The sequence below is a fragment of the Oncorhynchus mykiss genome, chromosome 3, assembly GCF_013265735.2.
Source record: "Oncorhynchus mykiss isolate Arlee chromosome 3, USDA_OmykA_1.1, whole genome shotgun sequence".
In the NCBI taxonomy this organism is placed as follows: domain Eukaryota; kingdom Metazoa; phylum Chordata; class Actinopteri; order Salmoniformes; family Salmonidae; genus Oncorhynchus; species Oncorhynchus mykiss.
Genome location: NC_048567.1, coordinates 15,440,422 through 15,460,473, shown reverse-complemented (window position 1 = coordinate 15,460,473; position 20,052 = coordinate 15,440,422). Strand labels below are relative to the sequence as shown.

Here is a 20,052-nt window from a genome sequence, read left to right as displayed (position 1 = left end):
GCACAGACACACCTCATCAGATGTGTATTTCAAAACAACGACTTTAACAATTATGGTCATTACAATTAGTCAGAAGTGGCTTGTCTAGCTAACAGCTCCTGGTTCCGACATTATTCAATTGTATCATGTTTGACCTAATGTGTTGTAGCATCTTCCTGCAAGGTCAACAGCCACTATGAGGTGTGTGCCTCAGGCTGCCCCCAGACCTGCAGTGGCCTCGATGAGCCTGAGAGCTGTTGGAACTCCCTGTGCACCGAGGGCTGTGTCTGTGACGACGGCTTCATACAGAGCGACAGCGAGTGTGTGCCGCTGGCTGAATGTGGCTGCATTCACCAAGGCCAATACTACCAGATGGGCCAGGTGTTCTTCCCCAGCGGCCAGTGCAAAGAGCGCTGTGTGTGTAAAAAGGATGGACACATGGAGTGTAATGTGAAGTTTGCCTGCGGTCCCAATGAGAAGTGCCAGGTCCAAGACGGGGTGCAGGCTTGTATACCCATGCTGGGCACCTGCCATGTGAGCGGGGCCAGGAGATTCCACTCATTCGATGGCAGCTGCTTCAGCCTACACGGGGACTGTGTGTACAAAATGTTGGAGGTTGTGGAGAAAGACGGATCGATGGCTCCGTTTGTTGTGTCAGTGCAGCAGTTGACCAAGATTGATGATGCAATGGTCACCAGGAGGGTTGAAATACAGGCCTACAAATACAAGATATCTATGTCTCCCAGAGTTATATGGGAAATAACGGTAGTTTTCTGTCTTGATCTACTCATTTCAGTATTAAAAAGCAACACTTGATTAGAAAAACTGATGTTTTCAATCTTTCCTCCTTTCACAGGTGGATGACGTTGCAACAAATCTCCCACTGTCACTCGGAGATGGAAAGGTCAGGGCCTACCAGAACGGCATTAACATCGTCGTGGTAACAGACTTTGGCTTGATGGTGACCTACGACACCGTTGCTGGCGCCATCATACAGCTTCCATCCACTTACAAAGGTGTTACCGGTGGTCTCTGTGGCAACTATAATGACAAGAAGGAGGATGACTTCCTGCTGCCCAGTGGGCTACAGGAGCCGTCTGTGGAGAAGTTTGCAGCGGGGTGGTTGGTGGTTCAGGAAGGGGTCAAATGTCAGACAGGATGTGACGGTGGCTTGAAGTGTCCTCCCACCAGTGGACCCCCGCCGGCTTGTAGCATCATAAAGTCAACCAAGGGTCCATTTGCCCAATGCCATGCTGTTGTACCACCACAAGAGCACTTTGAGGAGTGCACGAAGGAGGGAGAGGGTGGGGATGCCCTGTGCCGCCACTTACAGACGTATGTGACTTTCTGTCAGGCATCCGGTGGCCTTGTCAGCAGCTGGAGATCTGACCAGTTTTGTCGTGAGTACATTTTGATATTGAAAGTTGATTTACCTTATCCTGGTTTATCTTAGTGTGTAATATTTCTCTGACCTAATGCTCTGCTGAAAAACAATTGAAGCTGAAACTGATTTAAGTTTTTTGATAACATGCATCTCCTCCCATTTCCATCTGTCCTCTAGCTCTGACGTGTCCAGCTAACAGTCACTATGAGTTGTGTGCCGACACCTGTTCTTCCACCTGTGACTCTCTGAGTGAGTCTCCCAAATGCCCACTATGCCAGGAGGGTTGCCAGTGTGATGACGGCTTTGTGTTTGATGGTGGCAAGTGTGTCCTACTTGAGAACTGTGGCTGTGTGGTTGATGGACACTATTACAAGGTGATTACTGATTTATTGACAAAAATTGCCATTTCATATCCCAAAAATACAATAATATACTAAAGTCATTTTTACAATTATAGGCCTATATCTGTTCTACGCTAAATGCAAAAATATATAATCAATCTCTATTCTTGGTCAATATTTATTGTTTACAATCATCCTATGGTTTCCACCATAGTATAAACACTCAATGATATCACTGACATGTTTTGCTGGTTTTCAGTCTGGCCAGTCTGTGAGGCTTGGCAACTGTTCTGAGACCTGCAGCTGTGCAGCAGGAGTATTCACCTGCAAGAACTCACAGTGCAAAGAGGGTCAGAAATGTGCGTTGAAGAATGGAGTCATGGACTGCTACAGCACAGGTAAAAAAACATGAATAATAATGCTACCAAACAGATATAGCTTTGTGTTAGTACATTTGGATGTGGAATTATGGACTTTGTTGATGTTTCTATTTTGATATTGCAATGAGCAAGATATGTTAATACCCATTTTGTCAGACCCCTGTAAGGATACTGAGTGCCGTGAGAAGGAAAACTGTGTGGTGAAGAACAATAAGGTGGTATGTGTGGCTCAGTCCAAGGCCACCTGCAGGGCTGTGGGCGACCCCCACTACCTCACCTTTGATGGGGAGCGATTTGACTTCCAGGGCACCTGCTCTTATGTCATGGCCACGGTTGTTAAATCTGATCCTGGCCTCATCCCGTTCACTGTCCTGACCAAGAACAACCACAGAGGGAACAAGAGGGTGTCTTTCGTAAGGAAAGTCTCAGTCACGGTCTATGGGCTGACTGTTGTGATCAGCACGCATAAAGGGAAGGTTGAGGTAAGTAACAAGAGACCAGAGGGAAATTATCCGAGTTGGGGTCGGTTCCATGGTAAATTTGGTCAACCCAGGAGGTGAACTGAGTGGTTTTTCCATATGCTTATTGATATTTTCTTAGGTGAATGGTGAGAATGTCTACCTGCCTGTGACCCTGGCCGGAGGAAACCTAACGGTGGTGTATAGTGGCAGCTATGCTGTTCTGAAGACAAACTTTGGCCTGAAGGTTATGTACGACTGGAACATGAAGTTCTACATCACTGTCCCCAGCAGCTACTTCCGCACCCTGGGTGGGCTCTGTGGGAGCTACAACGGGGATCGCAATGACGAGTTCACTAACCCCAAAGGTAACAAGGAACCCACAGTGGTGAAGTTTGCCCAGAGCTGGAGAACTGAAGACGGCGACTTGTTCTGTCATGATGACTGCCAAGGGGAATGTCCTAGCTGCCTTCCGGCTCTCCAACAGAAATACAAGGGAGAGAAGTTATGTGGTCTCTTGGCCAAAAACGACGGCCCATTCGCCAGCTGCCACAAGGTCCTGGACCCAGGCATGTTCATGGACAACTGTGTCTATGACGTCTGCATCAATAAAGGCATCTATCAGTTCCTCTGTGAGAACATGAAAAGCTACAATGATGCCTGTTTGGCCGAGGGGGTCAAAATTAGCCCTGAGTGGAGGACAATCACTGGATGCTGTGAGTTGTCCTCTTTCCAGACATTTCATGCAGATTTTTAGATTGCAATTTTCACTATTATTAAAATCTATTTCTCATTTCACATTTGCAGCACTGGAATGTCCTTCAAACAGCTACTACGAGGCGTGTGGCACAGCTTGCCCTGCCTCTTGTTCAGATCTAGATGCCGAAGCAAAGTGCAAGGAACCCTGTGTGGAGACTTGTCAATGCAACAAGGGCTTTGTCCTCAGTGGAAACAAATGCGTCTCCAAGGAGAGCTGTGGCTGCTCTTATGAAGGACGATACTACCCGTCTGGAATGAAGTTCTGGGAAGATGACAAATGCACAAAGCAGTGTGAATGCAATCCAGGAACAGCCAAGGTTGAATGCAAAGCAACAGCATGCAAGAAGTCAGAGATGTGTGGCCTGCAGAGTGGTAAGAGAGATTGCTACCCAACATCTTATGCCACTTGCCAAGGTTCAGGCGACCCCCACTACCGCACGTTTGATGGCAAGAGGTTCGACTTCCAGGGAACGTGTACTTACGTTCTCTCCAAATTGGTCAGCAAAGATGACAAGTCTCTGGCGTCTTTTGAGGTGCTTGTAAAGAATCAGAATAGGGGGAGGAACATGGCAGTGTCTTACACAAAGACAGTCACCGTCATTGTCTTCAAAAACATCATCACCATGAGTAGGGACAACCCTGGCAAAGTATTGGTAAGCTACTTTAAAATGTTATCCATTCCAAATGAATGACATAATTGCATTCTGGGTTTACTTGGTTAATGAGCTTTTATGATTATACTACTTAATGTAAGAGGAAATATCAGGACAGTATCATCCTTCGTGTTTCATCAACGTTTCTTTCTCTCTTCTCAGGTCAACAACCAGTACGTGAACTTGCCATTTGATGTAGAAGATGGCCAACTGTCCATCTTCCGCAGTGGGTATTTTGGGGTGGTGAAAACCAAATTTGGCCTGACACTGAAGTTCAACTGGAACAGCCACGTCTCCCTAACCCTCCCCAGCACCTACTCAGACCTCATCGGAGGGCTCTGCGGAAACTGGAACGGCCAACGGAACGACGACCTCCTCAAACCAGACAAGAGCCCTGCCAACACCCCAACAGTATTTGGGGACAGCTGGAAAGTGGGGAACGATCCTGGCTGCTCCAGCGACTGCAACGGCAAGAAGTGCCCCACCTGTGACCACAGCCTGATGCTTGATTACCAAACAGGGAAGTACTGCGGCAGGATCACAGACAAAAACGGTCCGTTCAAGCACTGCCACGCCAAGGTGGACCCCACAGAGTACTATGAGGACTGTGTGTTTGATATGTGTCTGTACCGTGGCCATGCCTCTGCCCTCTGTAACGCCCTCAGCACCTACACCACTGCCTGCCAGGATGCCCCTGCCAAGGTGGAACAGTGGAGGTCGGACAGCTTCTGTCGTAAGTAGTGCACAGACACACCTCATCAGATGTGTATTTCAAAACAACGACTTTAACAATTATGGTCATTACAATTAGTCAGAAGTGGCTTGTCTAGCTAACAGCTCCTGGTTCCGACATTATTCAATTGTATCATGTTTGACCTAATGTGTTGTAGCATCTTCCTGCAAGGTCAACAGCCACTATGAGGTGTGTGCCTCAGGCTGCCCCCAGACCTGCAGTGGCCTCGATGAGCCTGAGAGCTGTTGGAACTCCCTGTGCACCGAGGGCTGTGTCTGTGACGACGGCTTCATACAGAGCGACAGCGAGTGTGTGCCGCTGGCTGAATGTGGCTGCATTCACCAAGGCCAATACTACCAGATGGGCCAGGTGTTCTTCCCCAGCGGCCAGTGCAAAGAGCGCTGTGTGTGTAAAAAGGATGGACACATGGAGTGTAATGTGAAGTTTGCCTGCGGTCCCAATGAGAAGTGCCAGGTCCAAGACGGGGTGCAGGCTTGTATACCCATGCTGGGCACCTGCCATGTGAGCGGGGCCAGGAGATTCCACTCATTCGATGGCAGCTGCTTCAGCCTACACGGGGACTGTGTGTACAAAATGTTGGAGGTTGTGGAGAAAGACGGATCGATGGCTCCGTTTGTTGTGTCAGTGCAGCAGTTGACCAAGATTGATGATGCAATGGTCACCAGGAGGGTTGAAATACAGGCCTACAAATACAAGATATCTATGTCTCCCAGAGTTATATGGGAAATAACGGTAGTTTTCTGTCTTGATCTACTCATTTCAGTATTAAAAAGCAACACTTGATTAGAAAAACTGATGTTTTCAATCTTTCCTCCTTTCACAGGTGGATGACGTTGCAACAAATCTCCCACTGTCACTCGGAGATGGAAAGGTCAGGGCCTACCAGAACGGCATTAACATCGTCGTGGTAACAGACTTTGGCTTGATGGTGACCTACGACACCGTTGCTGGCGCCATCATACAGCTTCCATCCACTTACAAAGGTGTTACCGGTGGTCTCTGTGGCAACTATAATGACAAGAAGGAGGATGACTTCCTGCTGCCCAGTGGGCTACAGGAGCCGTCTGTGGAGAAGTTTGCAGCGGGGTGGTTGGTGGTTCAGGAAGGGGTCAAATGTCAGACAGGATGTGACGGTGGCTTGAAGTGTCCTCCCACCAGTGGACCCCCGCCGGCTTGTAGCATCATAAAGTCAACCAAGGGTCCATTTGCCCAATGCCATGCTGTTGTACCACCACAAGAGCACTTTGAGGAGTGCACGAAGGAGGGAGAGGGTGGGGATGCCCTGTGCCGCCACTTACAGACGTATGTGACTTTCTGTCAGGCATCCGGTGGCCTTGTCAGCAGCTGGAGATCTGACCAGTTTTGTCGTGAGTACATTTTGATATTGAAAGTTGATTTACCTTATCCTGGTTTATCTTAGTGTGTAATATTTCTCTGACCTAATGCTCTGCTGAAAAACAATTGAAGCTGAAACTGATTTAAGTTTTTTGATAACATGCATCTCCTCCCATTTCCATCTGTCCTCTAGCTCTGACGTGTCCAGCTAACAGTCACTATGAGTTGTGTGCCGACACCTGTTCTTCCACCTGTGACTCTCTGAGTGAGTCTCCCAAATGCCCACTATGCCAGGAGGGTTGCCAGTGTGATGACGGCTTTGTGTTTGATGGTGGCAAGTGTGTCCTACTTGAGAACTGTGGCTGTGTGGTTGATGGACACTATTACAAGGTGATTACTGATTTATTGACAAAAATTGCCATTTCATATCCCAAAAATACAATAATATACTAAAGTCATTTTTACAATTATAGGCCTATATCTGTTCTACGCTAAATGCAAAAATATATAATCAATCTCTATTCTTGGTCAATATTTATTGTTTACAATCATCCTATGGTTTCCACCATAGTATAAACACTCAATGATATCACTGACATGTTTTGCTGGTTTTCAGTCTGGCCAGTCTGTGAGGCTTGGCAACTGTTCTGAGACCTGCAGCTGTGCAGCAGGAGTATTCACCTGCAAGAACTCACAGTGCAAAGAGGGTCAGAAATGTGCGTTGAAGAATGGAGTCATGGACTGCTACAGCACAGGTAAAAAAACATGAATAATAATGCTACCAAACAGATATAGCTTTGTGTTAGTACATTTGGATGTGGAATTATGGACTTTGTTGATGTTTCTATTTTGATATTGCAATGAGCAAGATATGTTAATACCCATTTTGTCAGACCCCTGTAAGGATACTGAGTGCCGTGAGAAGGAAAACTGTGTGGTGAAGAACAATAAGGTGGTATGTGTGGCTCAGTCCAAGGCCACCTGCAGGGCTGTGGGCGACCCCCACTACCTCACCTTTGATGGGGAGCGATTTGACTTCCAGGGCACCTGCTCTTATGTCATGGCCACGGTTGTTAAATCTGATCCTGGCCTCATCCCGTTCACTGTCCTGACCAAGAACAACCACAGAGGGAACAAGAGGGTGTCTTTCGTAAGGAAAGTCTCAGTCACGGTCTATGGGCTGACTGTTGTGATCAGCACGCATAAAGGGAAGGTTGAGGTAAGTAACAAGAGACCAGAGGGAAATTATCCGAGTTGGGGTCGGTTCCATGGTAAATTTGGTCAACCCAGGAGGTGAACTGAGTGGTTTTTCCATATGCTTATTGATATTTTCTTAGGTGAATGGTGAGAATGTCTACCTGCCTGTGACCCTGGCCGGAGGAAACCTAACGGTGGTGTATAGTGGCAGCTATGCTGTTCTGAAGACAAACTTTGGCCTGAAGGTTATGTACGACTGGAACATGAAGTTCTACATCACTGTCCCCAGCAGCTACTTCCGCACCCTGGGTGGGCTCTGTGGGAGCTACAACGGGGATCGCAATGACGAGTTCACTAACCCCAAAGGTAACAAGGAACCCACAGTGGTGAAGTTTGCCCAGAGCTGGAGAACTGAAGACGGCGACTTGTTCTGTCATGATGACTGCCAAGGGGAATGTCCTAGCTGCCTTCCGGCTCTCCAACAGAAATACAAGGGAGAGAAGTTATGTGGTCTCTTGGCCAAAAACGACGGCCCATTCGCCAGCTGCCACAAGGTCCTGGACCCAGGCATGTTCATGGACAACTGTGTCTATGACGTCTGCATCAATAAAGGCATCTATCAGTTCCTCTGTGAGAACATGAAAAGCTACAATGATGCCTGTTTGGCCGAGGGGGTCAAAATTAGCCCTGAGTGGAGGACAATCACTGGATGCTGTGAGTTGTCCTCTTTCCAGACATTTCATGCAGATTTTTAGATTGCAATTTTCACTATTATTAAAATCTATTTCTCATTTCACATTTGCAGCACTGGAATGTCCTTCAAACAGCTACTACGAGGCGTGTGGCACAGCTTGCCCTGCCTCTTGTTCAGATCTAGATGCCGAAGCAAAGTGCAAGGAACCCTGTGTGGAGACTTGTCAATGCAACAAGGGCTTTGTCCTCAGTGGAAACAAATGCGTCTCCAAGGAGAGCTGTGGCTGCTCTTATGAAGGACGATACTACCCGTCTGGAATGAAGTTCTGGGAAGATGACAAATGCACAAAGCAGTGTGAATGCAATCCAGGAACAGCCAAGGTTGAATGCAAAGCAACAGCATGCAAGAAGTCAGAGATGTGTGGCCTGCAGAGTGGTAAGAGAGATTGCTACCCAACATCTTATGCCACTTGCCAAGGTTCAGGCGACCCCCACTACCGCACGTTTGATGGCAAGAGGTTCGACTTCCAGGGAACGTGTACTTACGTTCTCTCCAAATTGGTCAGCAAAGATGACAAGTCTCTGGCGTCTTTTGAGGTGCTTGTAAAGAATCAGAATAGGGGGAGGAACATGGCAGTGTCTTACACAAAGACAGTCACCGTCATTGTCTTCAAAAACATCATCACCATGAGTAGGGACAACCCTGGCAAAGTATTGGTAAGCTACTTTAAAATGTTATCCATTCCAAATGAATGACATAATTGCATTCTGGGTTTACTTGGTTAATGAGCTTTTATGATTATACTACTTAATGTAAGAGGAAATATCAGGACAGTATCATCCTTCGTGTTTCATCAACGTTTCTTTCTCTCTTCTCAGGTCAACAACCAGTACGTGAACTTGCCATTTGATGTAGAAGATGGCCAACTGTCCATCTTCCGCAGTGGGTATTTTGGGGTGGTGAAAACCAAATTTGGCCTGACACTGAAGTTCAACTGGAACAGCCACGTCTCCCTAACCCTCCCCAGCACCTACTCAGACCTCATCGGAGGGCTCTGCGGAAACTGGAACGGCCAACGGAACGACGACCTCCTCAAACCAGACAAGAGCCCTGCCAACACCCCAACAGTATTTGGGGACAGCTGGAAAGTGGGGAACGATCCTGGCTGCTCCAGCGACTGCAACGGCAAGAAGTGCCCCACCTGTGACCACAGCCTGATGCTTGATTACCAAACAGGGAAGTACTGCGGCAGGATCACAGACAAAAACGGTCCGTTCAAGCACTGCCACGCCAAGGTGGACCCCACAGAGTACTATGAGGACTGTGTGTTTGATATGTGTCTGTACCGTGGCCATGCCTCTGCCCTCTGTAACGCCCTCAGCACCTACACCACTGCCTGCCAGGATGCCCCTGCCAAGGTGGAACAGTGGAGGTCGGACAGCTTCTGTCGTAAGTAGTGCACAGACACACCTCATCAGATGTGTATTTCAAAACAACGACTTTAACAATTATGGTCATTACAATTAGTCAGAAGTGGCTTGTCTAGCTAACAGCTCCTGGTTCCGACATTATTCAATTGTATCATGTTTGACCTAATGTGTTGTAGCATCTTCCTGCAAGGTCAACAGCCACTATGAGGTGTGTGCCTCAGGCTGCCCCCAGACCTGCAGTGGCCTCGATGAGCCTGAGAGCTGTTGGAACTCCCTGTGCACCGAGGGCTGTGTCTGTGACGACGGCTTCATACAGAGCGACAGCGAGTGTGTGCCGCTGGCTGAATGTGGCTGCATTCACCAAGGCCAATACTACCAGATGGGCCAGGTGTTCTTCCCCAGCGGCCAGTGCAAAGAGCGCTGTGTGTGTAAAAAGGATGGACACATGGAGTGTAATGTGAAGTTTGCCTGCGGTCCCAATGAGAAGTGCCAGGTCCAAGACGGGGTGCAGGCTTGTATACCCATGCTGGGCACCTGCCATGTGAGCGGGGCCAGGAGATTCCACTCATTCGATGGCAGCTGCTTCAGCCTACACGGGGACTGTGTGTACAAAATGTTGGAGGTTGTGGAGAAAGACGGATCGATGGCTCCGTTTGTTGTGTCAGTGCAGCAGTTGACCAAGATTGATGATGCAATGGTCACCAGGAGGGTTGAAATACAGGCCTACAAATACAAGATATCTATGTCTCCCAGAGTTATATGGGAAATAACGGTAGTTTTCTGTCTTGATCTACTCATTTCAGTATTAAAAAGCAACACTTGATTAGAAAAACTGATGTTTTCAATCTTTCCTCCTTTCACAGGTGGATGACGTTGCAACAAATCTCCCACTGTCACTCGGAGATGGAAAGGTCAGGGCCTACCAGAACGGCATTAACATCGTTGTGGTAACAGACTTTGGCTTGATGGTGACCTACGACACCGTTGCTGGCGCCATCATACAGCTTCCATCCACTTACAAAGGTGTTACCGGTGGTCTCTGTGGCAACTATAATGACAAGAAGGAGGATGACTTCCTGCTGCCCAGTGGGCTACAGGAGCCGTCTGTGGAGAAGTTTGCAGCGGGGTGGTTGGTGGTTCAGGAAGGGGTCAAATGTCAGACAGGATGTGACGGTGGCTTGAAGTGTCCTCCCACCAGTGGACCCCCGCCGGCTTGTAGCATCATAAAGTCAACCAAGGGTCCATTTGCCCAATGCCATGCTGTTGTACCACCACAAGAGCACTTTGAGGAGTGCACGAAGGAGGGAGAGGGTGGGGATGCCCTGTGCCGCCACTTACAGACGTATGTGACTTTCTGTCAGGCATCCGGTGGCCTTGTCAGCAGCTGGAGATCTGACCAGTTTTGTCGTGAGTACATTTTGATATTGAAAGTTGATTTACCTTATCCTGGTTTATCTTAGTGTGTAATATTTCTCTGACCTAATGCTCTGCTGAAAAACAATTGAAGCTGAAACTGATTTAAGTTTTTTGATAACATGCATCTCCTCCCATTTCCATCTGTCCTCTAGCTCTGACGTGTCCAGCTAACAGTCACTATGAGTTGTGTGCCGACACCTGTTCTTCCACCTGTGACTCTCTGAGTGAGTCTCCCAAATGCCCACTATGCCAGGAGGGTTGCCAGTGTGATGACGGCTTTGTGTTTGATGGTGGCAAGTGTGTCCTACTTGAGAACTGTGGCTGTGTGGTTGATGGACACTATTACAAGGTGATTACTGATTTATTGACAAAAATTGCCATTTCATATCCCAAAAATACAATAATATACTAAAGTCATTTTTACAATTATAGGCCTATATCTGTTCTACGCTAAATGCAAAAATATATAATCAATCTCTATTCTTGGTCAATATTTATTGTTTACAATCATCCTATGGTTTCCACCATAGTATAAACACTCAATGATATCACTGACATGTTTTGCTGGTTTTCAGTCTGGCCAGTCTGTGAGGCTTGGCAACTGTTCTGAGACCTGCAGCTGTGCAGCAGGAGTATTCACCTGCAAGAACTCACAATGCAAAGAGGGTCAGAAATGTGCGTTGAAGAATGGAGTCATGGACTGCTACAGCACAGGTAAAAAAACATGAATAATAATGCTACCAAACAGATATATCTTTGTGTTAGTACATTTGGATGTGGAATTATGGACTTTGTTGATGTTTCTATTTTGATATTGCAATGAGCAAGATATGTTAATACCCATTTTGTCAGACCCCTGTAAGGATACTGAGTGCCGTGAGAAGGAAAACTGTGTGGTGAAGAACAATAAGGTGGTATGTGTGGCTCAGTCCAAGGCCACCTGCAGGGCTGTGGGCGACCCCCACTACCTCACCTTTGATGGGGAGCGATTTGACTTCCAGGGCACCTGCTCTTATGTCATGGCCACGGTTGTTAAATCTGATCCTGGCCTCATCCCGTTCACTGTCCTGACCAAGAACAACCACAGAGGGAACAAGAGGGTGTCTTTCGTAAGGAAAGTCTCAGTCACGGTCTATGGGCTGACTGTTGTGATCAGCACGCATAAAGGGAAGGTTGAGGTAAGTAACAAGAGACCAGAGGGAAATTATCCGAGTTGGGGTCGGTTCCATGGTAAATTTGGTCAACCCAGGAGGTGAACTGAGTGGTTTTTCCATATGCTTATTGATATTTTCTTAGGTGAATGGTGAGAATGTCTACCTGCCTGTGACCCTGGCCGGAGGAAACCTAACGGTGGTGTATAGTGGCAGCTATGCTGTTCTGAAGACAAACTTTGGCCTGAAGGTTATGTACGACTGGAACATGAAGTTCTACATCACTGTCCCCAGCAGCTACTTCCGCACCCTGGGTGGGCTCTGTGGGAGCTACAACGGGGATCGCAATGACGAGTTCACTAACCCCAAAGGTAACAAGGAACCCACAGTGGTGAAGTTTGCCCAGAGCTGGAGAACTGAAGACGGCGACTTGTTCTGTCATGATGACTGCCAAGGGGAATGTCCTAGCTGCCTTCCGGCTCTCCAACAGAAATACAAGGGAGAGAAGTTATGTGGTCTCTTGGCCAAAAACGACGGCCCATTCGCCAGCTGCCACAAGGTCCTGGACCCAGGCATGTTCATGGACAACTGTGTCTATGACGTCTGCATCAATAAAGGCATCTATCAGTTCCTCTGTGAGAACATGAAAAGCTACAATGATGCCTGTTTGGCCGAGGGGGTCAAAATTAGCCCTGAGTGGAGGACAATCACTGGATGCTGTGAGTTGTCCTCTTTCCAGACATTTCATGCAGATTTTTAGATTGCAATTTTCACTATTATTAAAATCTATTTCTCATTTCACATTTGCAGCACTGGAATGTCCTTCAAACAGCTACTACGAGGCGTGTGGCACAGCTTGCCCTGCCTCTTGTTCAGATCTAGATGCCGAAGCAAAGTGCAAGGAACCCTGTGTGGAGACTTGTCAATGCAACAAGGGCTTTGTCCTCAGTGGAAACAAATGCGTCTCCAAGGAGAGCTGTGGCTGCTCTTATGAAGGACGATACTACCCGTCTGGAATGAAGTTCTGGGAAGATGACAAATGCACAAAGCAGTGTGAATGCAATCCAGGAACAGCCAAGGTTGAATGCAAAGCAACAGCATGCAAGAAGTCAGAGATGTGTGGCCTGCAGAGTGGTAAGAGAGATTGCTACCCAACATCTTATGCCACTTGCCAAGGTTCAGGCGACCCCCACTACCGCACGTTTGATGGCAAGAGGTTCGACTTCCAGGGAACGTGTACTTACGTTCTCTCCAAATTGGTCAGCAAAGATGACAAGTCTCTGGCGTCTTTTGAGGTGCTTGTAAAGAATCAGAATAGGGGGAGGAACATGGCAGTGTCTTACACAAAGACAGTCACCGTCATTGTCTTCAAAAACATCATCACCATGAGTAGGGACAACCCTGGCAAAGTATTGGTAAGCTACTTTAAAATGTTATCCATTCCAAATGAATGACATAATTGCATTCTGGGTTTACTTGGTTAATGAGCTTTTATGATTATACTACTTAATGTAAGAGGAAATATCAGGACAGTATCATCCTTCGTGTTTCATCAACGTTTCTTTCTCTCTTCTCAGGTCAACAACCAGTACGTGAACTTGCCATTTGATGTAGAAGATGGCCAACTGTCCATCTTCCGCAGTGGGTATTTTGGGGTGGTGAAAACCAAATTTGGCCTGACACTGAAGTTCAACTGGAACAGCCACGTCTCCCTAACCCTCCCCAGCACCTACTCAGACCTCATCGGAGGGCTCTGCGGAAACTGGAACGGCCAACGGAACGACGACCTCCTCAAACCAGACAAGAGCCCTGCCAACACCCCAACAGTATTTGGGGACAGCTGGAAAGTGGGGAACGATCCTGGCTGCTCCAGCGACTGCAACGGCAAGAAGTGCCCCACCTGTGACCACAGCCTGATGCTTGATTACCAAACAGGGAAGTACTGCGGCAGGATCACAGACAAAAACGGTCCGTTCAAGCACTGCCACGCCAAGGTGGACCCCACAGAGTACTATGAGGACTGTGTGTTTGATATGTGTCTGTACCGTGGCCATGCCTCTGCCCTCTGTAACGCCCTCAGCACCTACACCACTGCCTGCCAGGATGCCCCTGCCAAGGTGGAACAGTGGAGGTCGGACAGCTTCTGTCGTAAGTAGTGCACAGACACACCTCATCAGATGTGTATTTCAAAACAACGACTTTAACAATTATGGACATTACAATTAGTCAGAAGTGGCTTGTCTAGCTAACAGCTCCTGGTTCCGACATTATTCAATTGTATCATGTTTGACCTAATGTGTTGTAGCATCTTCCTGCAAGGTCAACAGCCACTATGAGGTGTGTGCCTCAGGCTGCCCCCAGACCTGCAGTGGCCTCGATGAGCCTGAGAGCTGTTGGAACTCCCTGTGCACCGAGGGCTGTGTCTGTGACGACGGCTTCATACAGAGCGACAGCGAGTGTGTGCCGCTGGCTGAATGTGGCTGCATTCACCAAGGCCAATACTACCAGATGGGCCAGGTGTTCTTCCCCAGCGGCCAGTGCAAAGAGCGCTGTGTGTGTAAAAAGGATGGACACATGGAGTGTAATGTGAAGTTTGCCTGCGGTCCCAATGAGAAGTGCCAGGTCCAAGACGGGGTGCAGGCTTGTATACCCATGCTGGGCACCTGCCATGTGAGCGGGGCCAGGAGATTCCACTCATTCGATGGCAGCTGCTTCAGCCTACACGGGGACTGTGTGTACAAAATGTTGGAGGTTGTGGAGAAAGACGGATCGATGGCTCCGTTTGTTGTGTCAGTGCAGCAGTTGACCAAGATTGATGATGCAATGGTCACCAGGAGGGTTGAAATACAGGCCTACAAATACAAGATATCTATGTCTCCCAGAGTTATATGGGAAATAACGGTAGTTTTCTGTCTTGATCTACTCATTTCAGTATTAAAAAGCAACACTTGATTAGAAAAACTGATGTTTTGTGATCTTTCCTCCTTTCACAGGTGGATGACGTTGCAACAAATCTCCCACTGTCACTCGGAGATGGAAAGGTCAGGGCCTACCAGAACGGCATTAACATCGTCGTGGTAACAGACTTTGGCTTGATGGTGACCTACGACACCGTTGCTGGCGCCATCATACAGCTTCCATCCACTTACAAAGGTGTTACCGGTGGTCTCTGTGGCAACTATAATGACAAGAAGGAGGATGACTTCCTGCTGCCCAGTGGGCTACAGGAGCCGTCTGTGGAGAAGTTTGCAGCGGGGTGGTTGGTGGTTCAGGAAGGGGTCAAATGTCAGACAGGATGTGACGGTGGCTTGAAGTGTCCTCCCACCATTGGACCCCCGCCGGCTTGTAGCATCATAAAGTCAACCAAGGGTCCATTTGCCCAATGCCATGCTATTGTGCCACCACAAGAGCACTTTGAGGAGTGCACGAAGGAGGGAGAGGGTGGGGATGCCCTGTGCCGCCACTTACAGACGTATGTGACTTTCTGTCAGGCATCCGGTGGCCTTGTCAGCAGCTGGAGATCTGACCAGTTTTGTCGTGAGTACATTTTGATATTGAAAGTTGATTTACCTTATCCTGGTTTATCTTAGTGTGTAATATTTCTCTGACCTAATGCTCTGCTGAAAAACAATTGAAGCTGAAACTGATTTAAGTTTTTTGATAACATGCATCTCCTCCCATTTCCATCTGTCCTCTAGCTCTGACGTGTCCAGCTAACAGTCACTATGAGTTGTGTGCCGACACCTGTTCTTCCACCTGTGACTCTCTGAGTGAGTCTCCCAAATGCCCACTATGCCAGGAGGGTTGCCAGTGTGATGACGGCTTTGTGTTTGATGGTGGCAAGTGTGTCCTACTTGAGAACTGTGGCTGTGTGGTTGATGGACACTATTACAAGGTGATTACTGATTTATTGACAAAAATTGCCGTTTCATATCCCAAAAATACAATAATATACTAAAGTCATTTTTACAATTATAGGCCTATATCTGTTCTATTCTAAATGCAAAAAAAATATAATCAATCTCTATTCTTGGTCAATATTTATTGTTTTACAATCATCCTATGGTTTCCACCATAGTATAAACACTCAATGATATCACTGACATGTTTTGCTGGTTTTCAGTCTGGCCAGTCTGTGAGGCTTGGCAACTGTTCTGAGACCTGCAGCTGTGCAGCAGGAGTATTCACCTGCAAGAACTCACAGTGCAAAGAGGGTCAGAAATGTGCGTTGAAGAATGGAGTCATGGACTGCTACAGCACAGGTAAAAACCATGAATAATAATGCTACCAAACAGATATGGCTTTGCGTTAGTGAATTTGGATGTGGAATTATGAACTTTGTTGATGTTTCTATTTTGATATTGCAATGAGCAAGATATGTTAACATCTCTAATACCCATTTTGTCAGACCCCTGTGAGGATACCGAGTGCCGTGAGAAGGAAAACTGTGTGGTGAAGAACAATAAGGCGGTATGTGTGGCCCAGTCCAAGGCCTACTGCTGGGCTTTCGGTGACCCTCATTACAGCACGTTCGACGGCCAGCCATTCTCCTTCATGGGCACCTGCTCCTACATTCTGGTGAATACGACCGGCAAAGATCCCTCCCTGCCTCAGTTCAGCATCCTGACCAAGAATGAGCTGCGCGGCAACTCCGAGGGCTCCTTCATCAAATCAGCCAACATAGACCTGAGTGGTCACAGGATCACCATTCTCAGTGGCCAAAGAGGGACAGTGGAGGTGGGTGGCTTCCAGTTATACTTGATTCAGATTTTCCATGTTGAAATTGAATGTAAGAATCCTGTATGCTCTCCATCCACTTTAAGTCCTCTTTAAATCCTCATCTCTCTATCGTCTCAGATTGATGGCATTAGGTCTGCCCTCCCTTTGAGTTTGGAGTCTGACAGCATCAGAATCACAGAGTCTGGTATACGAGGGACCATCCAGTCAGCTGTTGGCCTGGAGATAACTTTTGACTGGACCAGCCTCTTCATGGTGACCATCAGCAGCAGTTACTACAACAACCTCGGTGGCATCTGTGGCAACTACAATGGTAACAAATCAGATGACTTCACCACTCCCACAGGTGTGCTTTCATCAAATGCCACGGTGTGGGTGGCATCCTGGAGTGTTGCCGACGGTGACCCATTCTGCTGGCACGTCTGTAACAGCAACTGCCCCACGTGCTCAGATGCAGACCGGGCACTTTACACTGGACCGCAGTACTGTGGTTTGATGACAGACAGAGGGGGGCCATTGGAACAGTGTCATAAGAATGTGCCGGTGAAGGAGTTTGCCTCAAACTGCCTCTATGATGTGTGTCTGAATGAGGGTCGACAGGAGGTGTTGTGTGAGGCCTTGGCTAACTACGTGGCCGAATGTCAGCAGGCTGGGGCTGTTGTCTCACCACTGTGGAGAAAGGCCTCCAACTGCCGTAAGTACTCAGCTATAACAAAACATCACATTTAGGAACTCAGACATCCTCAAATGTGTATAATGACACGATATAACCACTTGTGCATTTGCAGAATGTATTAGGACTACATTTGTGATGTTTGTTTATTCTTAATGTGAACAGCCCTGGACTGCCCATACCACAGCCACTATGAGCTATGTGGCACTGCCTGCCCTGCTACCTGTGCCGATCTCAATGTCCCAGAGATCTGTTCCAAAGTCTGTGTGGAGGGCTGCCAGTGCGACAAGGGTTACGTGCTCAGTGGTGAACACTGTGTCGTCAAGGAGACAGGGTGTGGCTGTACACACAATGACCACTACTACCTGCCCGAAGAAACCTTCTGGGAGGGCAACACGTGTCAGAGTAAGTGTGTGTGCGATGGAGCCACACAGAAGGTGGTGTGTATGCCTAGGAAGTGCAAGGCTAGTGAGCACTGTGCAGTGGTCAATGGGGTTCAGGACTGCTACCCCCTCAGCTTCAAGACCTGCTCAGCACAGGGGGACCCCCACTTCCGCACCTTTGATGGGAAGCGCTTCGACTTCCAGGGAAACTGTATCTACAAGCTGGCGGGGGTCTGCTCCAAAGATCCCGATCTGGAGAGCTTTGAGGTGACTCTGGAGAACAACAACAGGGGCAGCACCAGAGTCTCCTACGCCAAGGTGGTGACTGTCATTGTGTTGGGAAGTAGTTACACCGTCACAGGTGATTATCACGGCAAAGTCCTGGTGAGTAGTACAGGTCCTTTACTAGTTGTTGTTATTAACTATTTTGTATAATATATTGTTTTGAAAAAAATTGCTCTTATGGAATTCCACTCTCTTTTTTCACTGGACTGTATTTTAGGTGGACGATGTCCTGACATCTCTGCCGTACTACTCCAACAACACTGAGGTTCAGATCTACAGAAACAGACGTTTTGCTGTTCTGGAGACTCATTTCGGTCTCAAGGTCTCCTTCGACTGGTCCAGCGAGGTGAGGGTAAAGGTCCCGAGCACCTACCACAACGCCATCTGTGGTCTCTGTGGCAACCTCAATGACAACCCTGATGACGACCTGCTTCTGCCCAACGGGAAAAAGCCCATGAGTCCCAAGGAGTTTGGAAACAGTTACTGGGTAGCTGACGTACCGGGCTGCTCCCACGAGTGCAAAGATTGTGCCGTTCTAGACATCCCCCTTATAAAGCCCAAATATGTCAGCGCCTGTGATGTCATTGTGGATAAGAGTGGTCCCCTCAGAGACTGTATTGGTAGAGTGGACTCTGATGAGTACAAAGAAGACTGCATCTATGACATGATCCTCAACAACGGCCTACTGACGGCAGCCTGTGACATCATCACCAACTATGTAGAAGAGTGTCAGGAGAAGGGAGGGAAAATTGAGGTCTGGAGGAGTAAAGACTTCTGCCGTAAGTCCTCTGCTTTTTGTATCACTAATCTTCAGGTTTATGATGAGTCGCAATTCATAAATTCTTTAAAACAGGAATCTGACAGTAAAATAAGACTGCAAATTCTAAACCCTACATTTTAAATTAAATCCTGAAACTTTAAAATTGTAACTGATTCCACAGACCTCTCTTTCTCCCTGTGTGATTTCAGACCTCCCCTGTCCAGAGAACAGTGTCTACAGCCTCTCGGCCTCCGGGTGCCCGGCCACATGCTATTCCATGACCTCCGCCCCAGGATGCACCACTCCTCCAGGGGAGGGCTGTCAATGCAAACCTGGTTTCCTGCTGAGTGATAACAAGTGTGTCCACATGAAGAACTGTGGCTGTCACCACAAGGGTCGCTACTTTGTGTCCGGCGAGGTCTTCTATAAGGAGAACTGCCACCACCGCTGCAGCTGTAACTCCGGCGAGATGGCCTGTGAGGTGGCGCCCTGCGGTCCGAAGACCACGTGTGCGGTGGTGAAGGGGGTCAGGGGCTGTTACATTATCAACAGCAAAGATTCAAACAACCAGTCATGGATCGAAAAACTTCTTAACAAATATGTAAAACCTGTACATATCAAGTTTGGAGGCTAGAACATTTTAATTTTCAAATAAGATCTCATCGATCTAAAATATCCTTTAAAAACATTCCTTTTATGTCCAGGTTGTAGGCTAAAGCATTTCAACATAAAATCGCAAAATTACCTTAATATTACCTTCTGTATGTGATAACATATTCCGAACCATATAATGTTGTGAGGGATTATGAGTATTCATGCATGGAATTGTTATTGAACTGTATTCATTATAATCCAAATATAATCCCAGAGTTGTGTATTACTAAAACTGAGATTATCTCTGTACGCGTGTATCTCTGTCTATCCTTTACAACTTTCAAAAGCCTAATAATAAACATATTGCAGCAAAATGAGTCTGTCATCCAGCATTTAGTAGTAATGGTGGAATTACTACAGTTTTGGTTTAGTCAGAAAACTCAAAACCTCTTAAGTAGGGGCCTCCCGGGTGGCGCAGTGGTTAAGGGCGCTGTACTGCAGCGCCAGCTGTGCCATCAGAGTTCCTGGGTTCGCGCCCAGGCTCTGTCGTAACCGGCCGCGACCGGGAGGTCCGTGGGGTGACGCACAATTGGCCTAGCGTCGCCCGGGTTAGGGAGGGCTTGGTCGGTAGGGGTGTCCTTGTCTCATCGCGCACCAGCGACTCCTGTGGCGGGCTGGGCGCCAACCAA

At 47.7% G+C, this 20,052-nt stretch overlaps 1 protein-coding gene across 1 annotated transcript in view; it reads left to right on the top strand.

Annotated features, from left to right (window-relative positions):
* Nucleotides 1-19,740, top strand: part of LOC110519926 (IgGFc-binding protein) — a 29,279-nt gene extending 9,539 nt beyond the window's left edge. Inside the window, exons 16-48 of the mRNA XM_036970265.1 lie at nucleotides 149-744; nucleotides 836-1,379; nucleotides 1,541-1,737; nucleotides 1,964-2,102; nucleotides 2,241-2,566; nucleotides 2,685-3,258; nucleotides 3,350-3,954; nucleotides 4,117-4,687; nucleotides 4,845-5,440; nucleotides 5,532-6,075; nucleotides 6,237-6,433; nucleotides 6,660-6,798; nucleotides 6,937-7,262; nucleotides 7,381-7,954; nucleotides 8,046-8,650; nucleotides 8,813-9,383; nucleotides 9,541-10,136; nucleotides 10,228-10,771; nucleotides 10,933-11,129; nucleotides 11,356-11,494; nucleotides 11,633-11,958; nucleotides 12,077-12,650; nucleotides 12,742-13,346; nucleotides 13,509-14,079; nucleotides 14,237-14,832; nucleotides 14,925-15,468; nucleotides 15,630-15,826; nucleotides 16,055-16,193; nucleotides 16,340-16,668; nucleotides 16,789-17,362; nucleotides 17,507-18,108; nucleotides 18,227-18,788; nucleotides 18,979-19,740. Coding sequence (XP_036826160.1) covers nucleotides 149-744; nucleotides 836-1,379; nucleotides 1,541-1,737; nucleotides 1,964-2,102; nucleotides 2,241-2,566; nucleotides 2,685-3,258; nucleotides 3,350-3,954; nucleotides 4,117-4,687; nucleotides 4,845-5,440; nucleotides 5,532-6,075; nucleotides 6,237-6,433; nucleotides 6,660-6,798; nucleotides 6,937-7,262; nucleotides 7,381-7,954; nucleotides 8,046-8,650; nucleotides 8,813-9,383; nucleotides 9,541-10,136; nucleotides 10,228-10,771; nucleotides 10,933-11,129; nucleotides 11,356-11,494; nucleotides 11,633-11,958; nucleotides 12,077-12,650; nucleotides 12,742-13,346; nucleotides 13,509-14,079; nucleotides 14,237-14,832; nucleotides 14,925-15,468; nucleotides 15,630-15,826; nucleotides 16,055-16,193; nucleotides 16,340-16,668; nucleotides 16,789-17,362; nucleotides 17,507-18,108; nucleotides 18,227-18,788; nucleotides 18,979-19,403 — 14,624 coding nt within the window. The 3' untranslated portion in view covers nucleotides 19,404-19,740. The remainder of the gene's footprint in view (nucleotides 1-148; nucleotides 745-835; nucleotides 1,380-1,540; nucleotides 1,738-1,963; nucleotides 2,103-2,240; nucleotides 2,567-2,684; nucleotides 3,259-3,349; nucleotides 3,955-4,116; nucleotides 4,688-4,844; nucleotides 5,441-5,531; nucleotides 6,076-6,236; nucleotides 6,434-6,659; nucleotides 6,799-6,936; nucleotides 7,263-7,380; nucleotides 7,955-8,045; nucleotides 8,651-8,812; nucleotides 9,384-9,540; nucleotides 10,137-10,227; nucleotides 10,772-10,932; nucleotides 11,130-11,355; nucleotides 11,495-11,632; nucleotides 11,959-12,076; nucleotides 12,651-12,741; nucleotides 13,347-13,508; nucleotides 14,080-14,236; nucleotides 14,833-14,924; nucleotides 15,469-15,629; nucleotides 15,827-16,054; nucleotides 16,194-16,339; nucleotides 16,669-16,788; nucleotides 17,363-17,506; nucleotides 18,109-18,226; nucleotides 18,789-18,978) is intronic.
* Nucleotides 19,741-20,052: the final 312 nt, after the last annotated feature.